This window comes from Conger conger, chromosome 16 (genome assembly GCF_963514075.1).
Source record: "Conger conger chromosome 16, fConCon1.1, whole genome shotgun sequence".
Taxonomy (NCBI): Eukaryota; Metazoa; Chordata; class Actinopteri; order Anguilliformes; family Congridae; genus Conger; species Conger conger.
The window spans coordinates 8,880,758-8,895,757 of record NC_083775.1 but is presented as its reverse complement, the minus strand read 5'-3'; the positions used below and the strand labels follow the sequence as shown (position 1 = coordinate 8,895,757).

Sequence of the window (15,000 nt, the reverse complement as noted above, 5' to 3'; positions counted from 1 at the left end):
TGCCAGACGACTGCTCTTGCTGCCTGAGCCATGTCGCCCCCAGATCGAACACAGTGACAATGACAAGTCGGTTCCGAGTCCTAGCGCGACCGTATAGATACAATCGGAACCCTTAAAGAATACATCAACTTACGAAATAGCATACCACGGTTGGCAGCTAGAATACCCAGAGTACAACAACACAATATCTAATACGAAACAATACAACAATATCTATATATAACTAAATATAAATATACAAGGCTAATCAGGGTGGTGAGGTAGGGGGGGGGGGGGGGGGGGGAAGGTGCAGCCAGAAGAGATGAGCCTTCAGTCTGCGTTTGAAAGTAGTGACTCGAAAAGCACGGTGAAGGAACATTCGAATGGCACATTGGTGACCTCACACCATAAAGGGATAATTAGTTCCTGTGATTAAGCGTAGTGTTAGTTCACGCAGGTCACAGTAGTCCGGCTACCTCTCAGCCGTCGGCTGATACTTTCACATACAGCAACCGCGCCACTCTCTGAATGCAGGAGGTTCTTTTAAGCTGCTGCCGTGCTCCTCCCCAGCTCTTTCGTCTTTGATTGTGATTCTTATTTTCTGTCATATCTTTTCACTGAAGTTAATAGTTATGAAAAGTTATGAAAAAGTAAACCTTTTCATCCTCATTACTATTTGTGTTTCCGAGTGTATTACTACGTATGTAGTACGTATTACGTATGTATTTTATGGTATTCAATGTGTCTTACGTTTTGCATACGCATCTATATGTATTTTGTATCGAATTATCATATCTATCATGGTGTTTGGGGGGGGGTTTGTTCGATAAAATCATACTACCAGTATGTCAGCCTGTAGCGTAGTGGCTAAGGTAAATGACTCGGACCTGCAAGGTCGGTGGTTCTGATCCCAGTGTAGCCACAATAAGATCTGCACAGCCGTTGGGCCCTTGAGCAAGGCCCTTAACCCTGCACTGCTCCAGGGGAGGATTGTCTAATCTTAGTCTAATCTTAGTCTAATCAACTGTACGTCGCTCTGGATAAGATTGTCTGCCAAATGCCGTTAATGTCATGTAATGTATGTCGAGACATAGCCCCCCGAACTAAGCCATTCTGCCAGGGATAATTGTGAAGCAAGTTACGCTTTAATGTTGTAATGAATGGCACCAGATGGGGTGGTCCTGACTGAACTCATTATTCCTGGTCTGACCGCTGCACAGGAGAGTGTGGAGTATGTCGACTGTGCAGAGGGTGTCCGGTCCTACTTCATCACGGAGGGCTCCCTGGTCCCCTCCACACATTATGCCGCGCAGGTTAGGGCCCTGATTGTCCCAAAGGAGGGCGAGGACTCTTTCATGGGACCCCCTTCTGAGTGGTCAGAGAGGATGGAATGGACCTCTCACCCAGGTAACTCACCCTGCCCCACACACACACCTACACACACACACACACACACACACACACACACAACCACACACACAGACAGACACACACACACACACAGACAACCACACACACACACACACACACAAACAGACAGACACACACACACACACACACATAACTACCCACACACACACACAAACAAACACACACACACATATACACAGACACACACAGACAAACAAACACACACACCCACACACACACACGCACACAAACACACACACACACTCACACAAATACACACACCCGCACACACACACACACACACACCCACACACAAACCCAAACACACACACCTGCACACAAATACACACACCCACACACACACACACACACTGAAAAACACAAAAACACACACACACACACACACACACACACAGACACACGGCCTTTACCCACAGTTCACACTGAATCAGCAGACTAGTGTGAGAGTCGCTGGGCATGAGATTATAAGTGTAAATCCTGGAGCCTTATCTGTTTTCATCGCTGTCACATTTACAAGTGAATAATAGCATGGATTATTCCCCAAATGGTTTTGTAGGGGCTTCAGTTACTGTTACATTTTTTAAACACATCTGAATAAAAACTTTAGACTGGAAACTTGAAGTTCATTCAACTTTAGTTGAGTTTGTAAGAAAGTACTTTTAATTAGTGAGAAATATAAAAATCTTCGTACTGCTACTAATAATATGTATTTGTGTGTGTGTGTGTGTGTGTGTGTGTGTGTGTGTGTGCCCAAAGCTCCCTGGTCCATCTCCACGTTTGTGTACATCTGCATCGCTGTGCTGGTGGCCATAATCTTCATCATCCTCTGCTTCACCCTGCCAGCCTGTCGCAGGAGATTAGTCCTGTGGAAGGTGTCCGTTCCAAGTCCCATTAGAAGCAAAGTGCTGGAAGAAATTATGAAGGTGAAATATTAATCTCCTCTTTTATATTATCTTTGCCCTCCCTCCATCCTGTGTTCCTCCCTGTACCCTCTCTTCTGGTTCCTTCTCTCTTTTCCCCCCACCTATCGGCCCATCAACAGCGCCGCCACTCTCCCTCCCTCCCTCTCTCCCTCTTACACTTCTCTTTTTTGTCAGTCCATCCTTCAGTCCACCCAGATCCCCATATAATTTTCATTCGTTTTAATTCTTCAGCAGCCGGTTCTTTCTGTCATTCAGCGCGCGAGGGAAATCTCACACACGTGTGTGTCCCCTGCTCAGGTCTGACAAACAACAGACACAATCGGCAGATAAACGTGCATCCCCGCTGTGAAGCCCAGCGATAACCAGCCTTAAATACCAGCTTCCAGCTGTTTCAAAACACAGCTTGAGCAGTTTTTATTTTTTTCCAGCAAGGATGCTCTGCTCTTCTTCAAAAACAACAACAAAATTTTTTTTTTTAAATGTCATTCCTGTGGTGTTCTTATGGACACCGGATGCGTTAGAACACAAGTGCTGAGAACTGTACGTGTGACGTCACTGCCCATTGTCCTCTGCAGTCTGGAGACTCATCTCTTCACACTGGACATTGACTCGCTATAACTTCACTCCAGTCTGTTATCACTTGTGTGCTATCACCCGTCTCAATCTTTTAGCCCTCTTGTTGTATGTACTTTGTATTTTAATCTGCGACTGTTGCACTCGTAGCGATCTCGGTACTTGGTAGTTTCTTGCCGTATTACGTGCCGATTTGGCCTATGTACTATGTGCACTAGCGTTGACGTACATCACCCTGGCTAAATAAGTGTGATGTGAAACGTTGCGATGGGACTGGACTTAACGGTAACTGAGCGTTGTAACTCTCCAAACAGAAAAGCTATAGCAACAGGCTGTCCCGACAGAAGGACCCGCTGTCCCTACAGAAGGACTCGCTGTCCCAACAGAAGGACCCGCTGTCCCTACAGAAGGAGGCGGAGAAAACCATCATCTGCAGGGTGCAGGTCCTGGAAAAAGTTTGTCTGCCCAGGTACACTCTTTGACTCCTCGCGGTGCTGCCTCTTTGTGTGCTTCGTGTCATGAAAGGCATCCCCGTAAACCAATGAGCTTTGAGCACGGAGCAACATGGGAAGTATGACATCGGCGTTTTACTCCGATCGCGTACATTTCATTTGGAGAGTCGCTACCCTGACATGCTAACAGTAAACGCAGTCGTCAATGGATTTAAATGAGTACAGTAAATGCTGAAAAAAGAGCTATGCTGCTCTATGTTACCCAGATTTGAGCATCCTGCTAAGAGACTAACATTAAAATAGGCAGGCAAAGACCATTAAAATAGCCCAGCACAGACCATTAACATAGCCCAGCACAGACCATTAAAATAGCCAGGTACAGACCATTAAAATAGCCAGGCACAGACCATTATAATAGCCACTCACAGACCATTATAATAGCCACGCACAGACCATTAAAATAGCCAGGTACAGACCATTAAAATAGCATGTCACAGACCATTAAAAGATCAGACACAGACAAGCTAACACAAAACATTCCCACATTGTTGCTGCTGGGTGAGGGGTAGGTTGGCCAGTAACATTGTGAAACAGTTTGTGTTACCCGGGGAACGGGAGAGTGATGGATGAGGGGGGAGGGATGTTGTGTGCTTTACGCTCACCTGATTGGCCGGTGCAGTCGTCTCGGCTAAGAGCCTCTTCCTGTCTCAGCAGCCCAGACGGCGGGGGCGACACACAGGAGCTGGCCAATGGAAACAGCCCGGGACCCTGCTGGGAAAAGGACCCCAAATCGGCCACACTGGGCCCTCCGTGCCCCCCTCAGCAAGGCTGTTTCAGCTTCAGCGGCCCCTACATCCTGTGTCCAAGCGGCTCTCCGTCCGACACGCCCCGCTTCCTGTTCGAGCCGCCCTCCCTCAGCCAGCCGGGCGGGGGGTACGTGGGCGCGCCCCCGCAGCAGGGCGCCCCGGGGCAGGACGGGGCCGCGCAGGAACACGGGCGCGTACGCGACGGGTACGTGGTCTACCCCGGCGTTCTGATGGGGGACCCCCCGCCGAAGCCGTCCTCGGGGCCCCCGGACTGCGCCCCCCCGGCCTACACCGCCGTTCCGGACCCCTTCCCCGGAGCAAGCGTCCCGGGGGGCCCTGATGGGCGGGGGAGGGTCACTGACTACGTCAGGCTGTCGGAGCCGTTCTCAAGCTGAGAGCCAAACGCGCGCCGGGTCAGCAGCAATGGGCCAGTGAGGATTGAGTAACCAGCAAGTGAGAGCTGGAATTAAATGCGGCTCTGAGCAGCCAGCTGATGTACAGAGCTGATGTACAGGGCTGTTCTAGTGCTGTTCTAGTGCTGCTCTAGTGCTGCTGTACAGGGTGTTGAAGTTTGATCAAAATGCATTTATTGAAACTATGAATGTTTAGAATAATGATGAGGTTTGATTTAAATGCTTTTCTTAAAACTGTGTGTCTGTTCAAACATACTGAGCATTACGAGAGCTCTTTGTGTACGAACGTACACCAAACTAAACTAGAGTAACTAAAGTGCACAGAGTACAAGAAGCTCATTTAATCAGGTGTTTAAAAGGCCATTACGCTGGTTTCTCATTGCGGGTGGCCTGATGGGGGGTTAAGACAGCTGAGCTGTCATAGTGGTACACTTTCATTCAGAGTGTGTGCGCGTGTGTGTGTCTGAGTGTGTGTGTAGGAAACTTTCATTCAGAGTGTGTATGTGTGAGTGTGTGTGTGTGGTCGACTTTCATTCAGCGTGTGTCTGTGTCTGTGTCTGAGTGTGTGTGTGTGTGTCTGTGTGTGTGTCTGTGTCTGAGTGCCCCCCCCCCCCCCCCCCCCGAGCTGTCATAGGGTAACAGAAAATATTAAGGTGGGTTAAGAGAGACAATGTGATATTTGTCAGATAGATGATTGGTTAGCTATATTGCATAAAGGCGAGGACATCTACTGTTACGTTGGAATTCTCTGGTCTCCTGAAGCTTCTTGCACGGAGCACACAGATTCCCCAGATTAATCTGTTTTATTTTAAACTAAAGATTTTTTTTTTAAGATTTTTATTTTGAACAACCTTGACTCCTTGAGTGCCTTTTCAACATCACCGCTGCGAGTAACTTCACCCACCTAAAAACGGACCGAGGAGGAACGGTGACATGCGTGTACATGCAGCGATCTGCACACTGCTGCAGGAGAGCGGTACAGCCAATTAGCCAGAGCTTATCAGCCAGCCACCGTCTACGGGCGAGCTCTGCACAGTGTCTGAAGCCAAGCAATTTTGGGAGAGAGAGAGAGGGAGAGAGAGAGAGAGGGGAGATATGGTAAAAAGGGTAATTTAGCCCTGGAGGTGATTTCCACAGTGGAAGCTGTGCAGAATATCCAGTCATGTGTCTCCACAGTTCAGCCGTTTGTCATAATTACACGCCCGCGCTCGGCTTTACGTCCTTGAGAGCCACGTTTTCCATTTTTCTCCAAAGTGAATGTTAATATATAAATCACAGAAATGGATGTCATCCTTTTTCATTTATATAAACCTATGTGCATCCATAGTGCGTAAGTTATTGCATCAGCCCGCTTTGTAAAAAATGACCTCCTCTTTTACCTTGTTATTCTGACATCACCATTCTTTTGTTTCCGAGCGTACATTTTCGTTTCACATTGTCTTGTTTTCTGACCAAGGGAATAAACATTCATCAGTTGTTTTAGCGTTGTGAATATGTCAACTGGTCAGCATCATTTACTGGGACTATTCCATGTCAGAATAATCTGTGAGGATAAAAGGAAGCAGCGAAGAGCGGTTCTGATTGCTGGTGGCCAGTAGGTGGTGCTATTTCTCAGAAATGTTTTATAACGATGGGATTCTGTGCCTTTCGCCTGCCCTACAACTTTGTGTTAATTCTGGGTGGAGATGTCTCCCACACCACTGTCAGGCAGTATTGCTGTGTTTCAAAAATAAATGTGAAATGAGAGTGGATTTTAGTTTGCCGGTTCAAGATAAATAAATTGTTTATTTGTTATTTACTTACAAGTGTGTGAGAATAAAAATTTTTTATGACAGGTGTATGGTTTTGTAATCATTAAATAACCTTACAATCAGAAATGTAAAACACACAGTGAAAAAATGTGCGTGTGTGTGTGTGTGTGTATGTGTGTGTGTGTGCACGCATGCACAGGAGTTCAGATATCACACCTACCTTGTTTCTTGGACTGGAGTGCCTTGACAGTATGTTGATTCTTCTGACTGTAGCGAAGTGTGTCTCTTTAGCGTGTGTATGTTATGTGAGTACAGCACACTGTTCAGACAGTGTGCGCGTGTGTGTGTGTGTGTATGCCTGTGTATGTGTGAGTGGTACACTCATGCAGTGTATGTGTGTGTGTGTGCGTGTGTGTGTGTGTGTGTTTGTGAGTGGTACACTTTCATTCAGAGTGTGCATGTGTGTCTGAGTGTGTGTGTAGGAAACTTTCATGCAGAGTGTGCGTGCATGTGGTACACTTTCATTCAGAGTGTGTGTGAGTCTGTGTGTCTGAGTGCGTGTGTCTGAGTGAGTGTGTGTGTCTGTGTCTGAGTGCGTGTGTGTGTGTGAGTGTGAGTGAGTGCAGGATGTGTAGGAAACTACCCCCCACCCCCCCCCAGGTGTACACATCTGGCAAAAAACAGATGCCGTGAGATTTATTACCTCTCTTTATGACCCTCGCACACACACAAATATATATACACACACACACACACACACACACACACCTTACACAGGAATTCAGCGTAAGGCCAGTGGCAATCTGGCCAGCGGCAATCTGCCCCACTCCCAGGCTAAACTGGCAGGATTCAGCCCCAGTCTGAGGCTAAACTGGCAGGATTCAGCCCCAGTCTGAGGCTAAACTGATTGATGGGTACCTGTGTATCTATATGACAGGTAGCATGCTCACGTGTACCTGTGTGTCTGTATGACAGGTTGCGTGTTGATGTGTACCTGCGTGTCTGTATGACAGGTTGTGTGTTGATGTGTACCTGCGTGTCTGTATGACAGGTTGTGTGTTGATGTGTACCTGTGTGTCTGTATGACAGGTTGCGTGTTGATGTGTACCTGTGTATCTATATGACAGGTAGCATGCTCACGTGTACCTGTGTGTCTGTATGACAGGTTGCGTGTTGATGTGTACCTGCGTGTCTGTATGACAGGTTGTGTGTTGATGTGTACCTGCGTGTCTGTATGACAGGTTGGGTGTTGATGTGTACCTGCGTGTCTGTATGACAGGTAGCATGCTCACGTGTACCTGTGTGTCTGTATGACAGGTTGTGTATTGATGTGTACCTGTGTGTCTGTATGACAGGTTGTGTATTGATGTGTACCTGTGTGTCTGTATGACAGGTTGTGTGTTGATGTGTACCTGCGTGTCTGTATGACAGGTTGTGTGTTGATGTGTACCTGTGTGTCTGTATGACAGGTTGTGTGTTGATGTGTACCTGTGTGTCTGTATGACAGGTTGTGTGTTGATGTGTACCTGCGTGTCTGTATGACAGGTTGTGTGTTGATGTGTACCTGTGTGTCTGTATGACAGGTTGTGTGTTGATGTGTACCTGTGTGTCTGTATGACAGGTTGTGTGTTGATGTGTACCTGCGTGACTGTATGACAGGTTGTGTGTTGATGTGTACCTGTGTGACTGTATGACAGGTTGTGTGTTGATGTGTACCCGCGTGTCTGTATGACAGGTTGCGTGTTGATGTGTACCTGCGTGTCTGTATAACAGGTTGGGTGTTGATGTGTACCTGCGTGTCTGTATGACAGGTTGTGTGTTGATGTGTACCTGTGTGTCTGTATGACAGGTTGTGTGTTGATGTGTACCTGTGTGTCTGTATGACAGGTTGTGTGTTGATGTGTACCTGCGTGTCTGTATGACAGGTTGTGTGTTGATGTGTACCTGTGTGTCTGTATGACAGGTTGTGTGTTGATGTGTACCTGCGTGTCTGTATGACAGGTTGGGTGTTGATGTGTACCTGCGTGTCTGTATGACAGGTTGTGTGTTGATGTGTCCTGCCTGTCTGTATGACAGGTTGTGTGTTGATGTGTACCTGTGTGTCTGTATGACAGGTTGTGTGTTGATGTGTACCTGCGTGTCTGTATGACAGGTTGTGTGTTGATGTGTACCTGCGTGTCTGTATGACAGGTTGTGTGTTGATGTGTACCTGCGTGTCTGTATGACAGGTTGGGTGTTGATGTGTACCTGCGTGTCTGTATGACAGGTTGTGTGTTGATGTGTCCTGCCTGTCTGTATGACAGGTTGTGTGTTGATGTGTACCTGTGTGTCTGTATGACAGGTTGTGTGTTGATGTGTACCTGCGTGTCTGTATGACAGGTTGTGTGTTGATGTGTACCTGCGTGACTGTATGACAGGTTGTGTGTTGATGTGTACCTGTGTGTCTGTATGACAGGTTGTGTGTTGATGTGTCCTGCCTGTCTGTATGACAGGTTGTGTGTTGATGTGTACCTGCGTGTCTGTATGACAGGTTGTGTGTTGATGTGTCCTGCCTGTCTGTATGACAGGTTGTGTGTTGATGTGTACCTGCGTGTCTGTATGACAGGTTGTGTGTTGATGTGTACCTGCATGTCTGTATGACAGATAGCATGCTGATGTGTATCTGTGTCTGTAGCTTGTCCATGTGTACCTGTGTGTCTGGCTGACACTCCTGGCTCTGTGTCAGTGCGTGTGCGCACACCCTTGTGTCCGTGTCCTGTCCTGTGTCCGTGTGTCGGGAACGTGTCGGATCACTTTAGGCGTTGGCGGCGTGTGTCGGCACAGCAGGACAATGCTGGAATTCCAGGAACGCCGTTCGGACTTCCCGTGTTCCCATTCCGAGGTGAGATAGTCCTTCCTGTCCGCTCTGAGCTCTAAACACGCTGTTCTCCAGAGAAACAATGTCCAAAAGCTGAAAAATGGAGCCTTTTCACTGAGAAAATGGCCTTGACTCATGATGGCAAATAAGTGAGCACTTTTTTTCCAAGCTCTTGAGCCGCATTCCCAACCACTTCTAATACACTCCCCAACAACACTCACATTCCACCAGCCCTGAGACACCCATGAAGAGCCATTGTTCACAGGGAGAGAGGGAGAGGGGAGAGAGGAGACAGGGGGGAGAGACACAGAGGAAGAGTGGGAGAGAGAGGGAGGAAGAGGAGAGAGGGGGATGAAGGGGGGAGAGAGGGAGCAACTGGGGAGAGAGGGGAGAAAGGGAGAAAGAGGGGGAGAGGGGGAAGAGATAGAGAAGGGAAGAGAGAGAGAGATAGAGAGGGAGAGAGAGGGGGAGAGAGATAGAGAGAGGGAGAGGGGGAGAGAGAGATAGAGAGGGGGAGAGGGGGGAGAGATAGAGAAGGGGAGAGAGAGAGATAGAGAGAAGAAGAGAGAGATAGAGAGAGAGATAGAGCGGGGGAGAGGGGCGAGAGATAGAGAAGGGGAGAGAGAGAGATAGAGAGAAGGAGAGAGAAAGAGAGAGAGAGAGATAGAGAGGGGGAGAGAGAGATAGAGAGAGAGATAGAGAGGGAGAGAGAGAGAGATAGAGAGAGAGATAGAGAGGGGGAGAGAGAGATAGAGAGAGAGAGATAGAGAGGGGGAGAGGTACCGTTGTACTGCCCGGGCCCAGTGATCATGGTGAGTGAGACAGGTAAGGCGTGAGTGGAATTCTGCACCTGCACACTCCTGCTGCCGTGCCCCTGTCCCTCCTCCACGGTCCGTCCGTCTGTCTGCAGTTCCCCTGTCCCTCCTCCACGGTCTGTCCGTCTGTCTGCCGTTCCCCGCCTGCTCCACTGACCACGCTCCTGAATCGCTACGGTCACCAAAATCGGTCACTTGTTCATAGGACTTTAGAGACCCAACTCCAAAATCCCACATATACACATATCTATATACCACACATACACACACACACGCACACAGACAGACACACACACACACACGCACACAGAAACACCCACAGGCACACCATAAGGAGACACACGTGCACACACAGACACATGCAGAGTGTAAGTTTGAAGGTTTAAAATTAAACTAACAGGAAGAGCAGCCGTGTGCTGAAAGGGAGAGATAAACATCACAGCCATTGTGTGTGTGTACGCATGTGGGTGTGTGCGTGTGTCTATATGTGTGGGTGTATGGATGTGGATGTGTGTGTGTGTGTGTGTGTGTGTGTGTGTGTGTGTTTGTGTGTGTACGCATGTGGGTGTGTGTCTGTGTGTGTACGCATGTGTGTGTGTGTGTCATGTATGCATGTGTGCGTCTGTGTGGGTGTGTGTGTGTATGTGTGTCGTGTATGTGTCTATATATGTGTGTGTACGCATGTGGGTGTGTGTCTGTGTGTGTACGCATGTGCGTGTGTGTCATGTATGCATGTGTGCGTCTGTGTGGGTGTGTGTGTATGTGTGTCGTGTATGTGCGTGCATGTGTGTGTGCCTGTGTGTGTGTGTGTACGCATGTGGGTCTGTGTGTGTCTGTCTGTGTGTGTATACGCATGTGGGTGTGTGCATGAGGATGTGTGTGTGTGTGGTGTATGTGCGTGTACGCATGTGGGTGTGTCTCCAGTGGGGGACACTCCCCCCTGAAGATCACAAACTCCAATGATTACCTAATTATATTACGTATTGCATTACGCCTTTTGGCATTAAGTGCCAAAAAAAACACTTTCTCCATTGAAGCCCATTCAGAACTATGAATTAACCCTGGGCAAATTATACTATTTCTGACAGCACTTTTTTCATTCCTACAGAATACCCACAGGCGATACAAGATTCATTCCCATTTATCCCTTCATGTTAAGGTACCAATGCAATCGCTATGGAACCGGTAAGTGGAAGCTGTCTCCAGTTCTTAAATACCTTGATGAGACATACATACAGTACAGTACAGTACAGACAGACAGACAGACAGACAGACAGACAGACAGACAGACAGACAGACAGAGACTGGGAGGTAAGAGGCACGGGTAGAGATGCAGGAAGATCTTAATCTGTGAGATTTTCCCGAGACAGGATCTCCAAATATCACACAGCTAGAGGAGCTCTGCAAGTTTGGCCTGTTCCTCACACACAGGCAGAGGCAGAGGCAGAGAACAGAGCAGAATGACCTCTGACCCCAACACCAGCATCAATCGCGACCGTTCCCTCAGCTGGCCGCAAGGAAGCCCGCCCGGGATATATTCGGGATGCGTGGAGTCGGGGACGGCTCTTCCCGCAATAGCCCCTCTAAAACACACACACTCGACACACCACCTCCGTCTGGAAACAATCCCCCCTCAGCTCCGTCTGATGTCCGAGCGGGGAGCGGACAGAGTACCGCACCTCCCCTTTAAGCAGACTCCTCGGGGCCTTGCAGAATTTGGAGGGACTGTGATGTTTAGATGTAACGGTGTGCTGCGAAGATTGACAGCGATCTGACCTTTAGGTACACGCTCTATAAATGAGTACCCTTAAGTGCATACTGAATAAATGAGTACACATTGCTTTCTGCTCCACTGTACTTAACCTCTGTACTGGACAGTATGCACACCAGGACTACAGAGAGCTGAAAAGCCACCATGGATGATCAACTGCAGTGGTCATTCACTGACACACTGAGTTTTTAAAGACCTCACTGTGTTCTCCACTCTGGAAGTTCCTCCGCTCCAAGGGAGCCTATCAGCGCCGGAGCTCAAAAAGTTCAGTACGAGGCAAATTTAGCTAACCTCGTGTGCTCAGCACACAGTGTATCTGGAAACAAAGTGGATGAAGATTTATAATCTTGCAAACGCGCATGAGCCTCACCAGGCAGGATTTGCTGATTCTTCTGGACGGGGTTTTGGGCGATTGTGCATTATATTTTGCGCGGTGGCGCTGGGTGTCTGTCGAGACCCTGTGAGGCTCCAGACGAGGCAGGGCCGTACGGCTTCCAGGAGTGGAGTGAACGTGGGAGATGTACCCGGGTCTTTCTCGGAGAGACCACAGGACAGGGGTGGGCCAAAGTTCAGCGGGGCACGCGTCCCGAACGTACCGCTCTCCCCCTCGCTCCGTCCCTCTTTCCCTCGCTCCCGCGCCAAGACCATGTCCGAGGGAAAGCGCCAGAAGTTTACCCAGCTCATTATCCGTCCCGTGTAAATCTCACCCCCTCTCTCCGTGTGTCTGTCGGTACATCTCACCCTCAACTCCTGCCCACCACGTCTCTCCCCCTTCATGTTAAAAACAGGGTCCCTGTTTTTCTCTCACCCCTCTGCGAGGTCTGCGGTGGTCACCACATCTGCCCCCTCTCTCCTCCTGCGCTCTGTATCCATCCCTGTGCACTTTTCTCCTCCTCGCCATCTTTAGCATCGTGTTGCTAGGTCAGCTCCTCCCCTCCTCCATCTCAGCGTTGCCAGGTCTGTTCCTCCTCCTCTCCGTTTCCCGAGCTCCGTAAAGAACCCATCCACACCATGAAGTCCATCGTAAAGAACCCATCCACACCATGAAGTCCACTGTAAAGAACCCATCCACACCATGAAGTCCACCGTAAAGAACCCATCCCCACCATGAAGTCCATCGTAAAGAACCCATCCACACCATGAAGTCCACCGTAAAGAACCCATCCACACCATGAAGTCCACCGTAAAGAACCCATCAACACCATAACGCCCACCGTAAAGAACCCATCCACACCATGAAGCCCACCGTAAAGAACCCAACCACACCATGAAGCCCACCATAAAGGCCCATCCACACCAAGAACAATAACAATAACCACAACTATAGATATGTCCTTTTAAAAATCCGCTATAACTGATGAAGGAGTCCACAGCACAACTACAACGGCTACGACAGTGAGGAACAAAATCGCTGGGATCACTTCCATCAGCCGCATGAACGATAACACTGACAGCCAATCAAAATATTTTGTCAAACGGCAGACGACAAGAGCCGAGAGACTATTTCCACAACATTAGCATTCATCAGTGTGGACGTTCACATCGCTATCGCTATAGCTATGGAGCGGATGGGCCTCCAGTGCTAGGCTTTTGTACATGGAGCACTCAAGAGACACACGCAGTGTGACCACAACACACAAGCTTGCATAAACGTGCTGTCGCCTAAACCATAAAACCCCCCCGTGGAGACAACTTTGAAATGCTCACGGCATTAAAACGAGTGATTCCAGCTCATTCTCCCTTTCATATGATTTACCGAGCCGTAATGAAAATCCATACTAATTAAATTAAGCAGTGCTAATAAAACCCTTGACTGTAGCTCCTGCATTTACAGTCTTTTTGACTGTTTTGAACTTTCATGTAATTAAACACTTGACATATTAATTTAATAGTTGCGCGGAGCTGAAATGTAAAACTATAAACATGTTTTGCTGGTCTTTAATTACGTCTGCAACTTCAACAGGCTAGAATAGGGAAGAAAAGGGAAGGAGCTCATACACTCATGTGAAGTCTCCTCAAAACATTTAAACAAATATGAACAAGCGCTAGCAACCCTGTGCTATGCCACGTAGGCATAAGCTCTGAATTTATGTGTGTGTGATGGGGCGGGAGTGTGAGAGTTTGGCGTGTGCGTTGTTTCCAACTAGACTAAAAAAAAATGTATGAATAGAAAAAGAAAATGAACATAGGCATAGCTCACACAATGCACCTTAATATCAACATTATTCTGGATTTATTCTTATATTAAAACAGCAATATATAAGCAAACGTCATGAAAAGGCTGACACGGAACGTCAACAGTTAATTGCAGTTCAGAGAGAGCGCAACAAGCACAACTTAAAGGTCCACCCACAGCAAGAACAATAACAAAACCAGAATGATGTGAGTGTCCACGCTGCTAAACGATAACGTTCTGTAAATAGTCTGGGTTATGTTATGTGCCCTGTTGCATGTGACGCCCTGTAAATCCGGTTGGATTTTGATTGACTGCGAGGGTTTATTATTCATGCAGCCTGAAAAAATTGGTCTGAAAGCGATCCCGATCATATCGTTCCTCACGTTCCTTGTCGTTATAGTCGTGGTGTGGACTCTACCATGCACTTCAGTTAGAACGATTTTTAAACGACACCTAGTTATCGTTACGGTTACGGTTCCTGGTATGGACAGACCTTCAACATGTCAGAAGTATGGGCTGAGAGATAATCTCTGCCACTTTTACTTTGGGTTGTGGGCATCCTGGAAAGCAGTGGTCTGAAGGGTGTCCCAGTGTCACCCCACAGACCCTCAGGCTGAAACGGAGCCCCCGCCCCACTCAGTTATGACGCCTCAGCTCTACGAGAAGGGCAACTTCAGCTCACTTCACATCAGAAGAGCCTCTGCAATCTGCTGCCTGCCATATCGGCATTAGTTACAGACAAAAAAACAAACAAAAACGAAGAAGCGACTGCAGCATCAGCAGGACGTGACCCCTCACTGTGAAGCAGACACGCACACACGCACAACCGCACACGCACACGCACGTGCACACATACACACACACACGCACGCACGCGCGCACGCACACACGCGCGCACTATGGTGCCTCGTCCTGACCTCTGCGTCTACGTCCGTCCGTCCGTCTGTCTGTCACTCAAACGCGACACTCAGCCGTGCACCAAGAGCCCATCCAGCACTGAATGGAATTTGGACTGAATTCCGACCCCCTGCTTAACTAACCACGACTCTTCAA

At 48.3% G+C, this 15,000-nt stretch overlaps 1 protein-coding gene across 1 annotated transcript in view; it reads left to right on the top strand.

Moving 5' to 3' along the window:
• Nucleotides 1–4,559, top strand: part of csf2rb (colony stimulating factor 2 receptor subunit beta) — a 12,219-nt gene extending 7,660 nt beyond the window's left edge. The window contains exons 8-11 of the mRNA XM_061223210.1: nt 1,200–1,386; nt 2,167–2,333; nt 3,221–3,375; nt 4,073–4,559. Of these exons, the coding sequence (XP_061079194.1) occupies nt 1,200–1,386; nt 2,167–2,333; nt 3,221–3,375; nt 4,073–4,559 (996 nt within the window). The remainder of the gene's footprint in view (nt 1–1,199; nt 1,387–2,166; nt 2,334–3,220; nt 3,376–4,072) is intronic.
• The last annotated feature ends 10,441 nt before the right edge of the window (nt 4,560–15,000 follow it).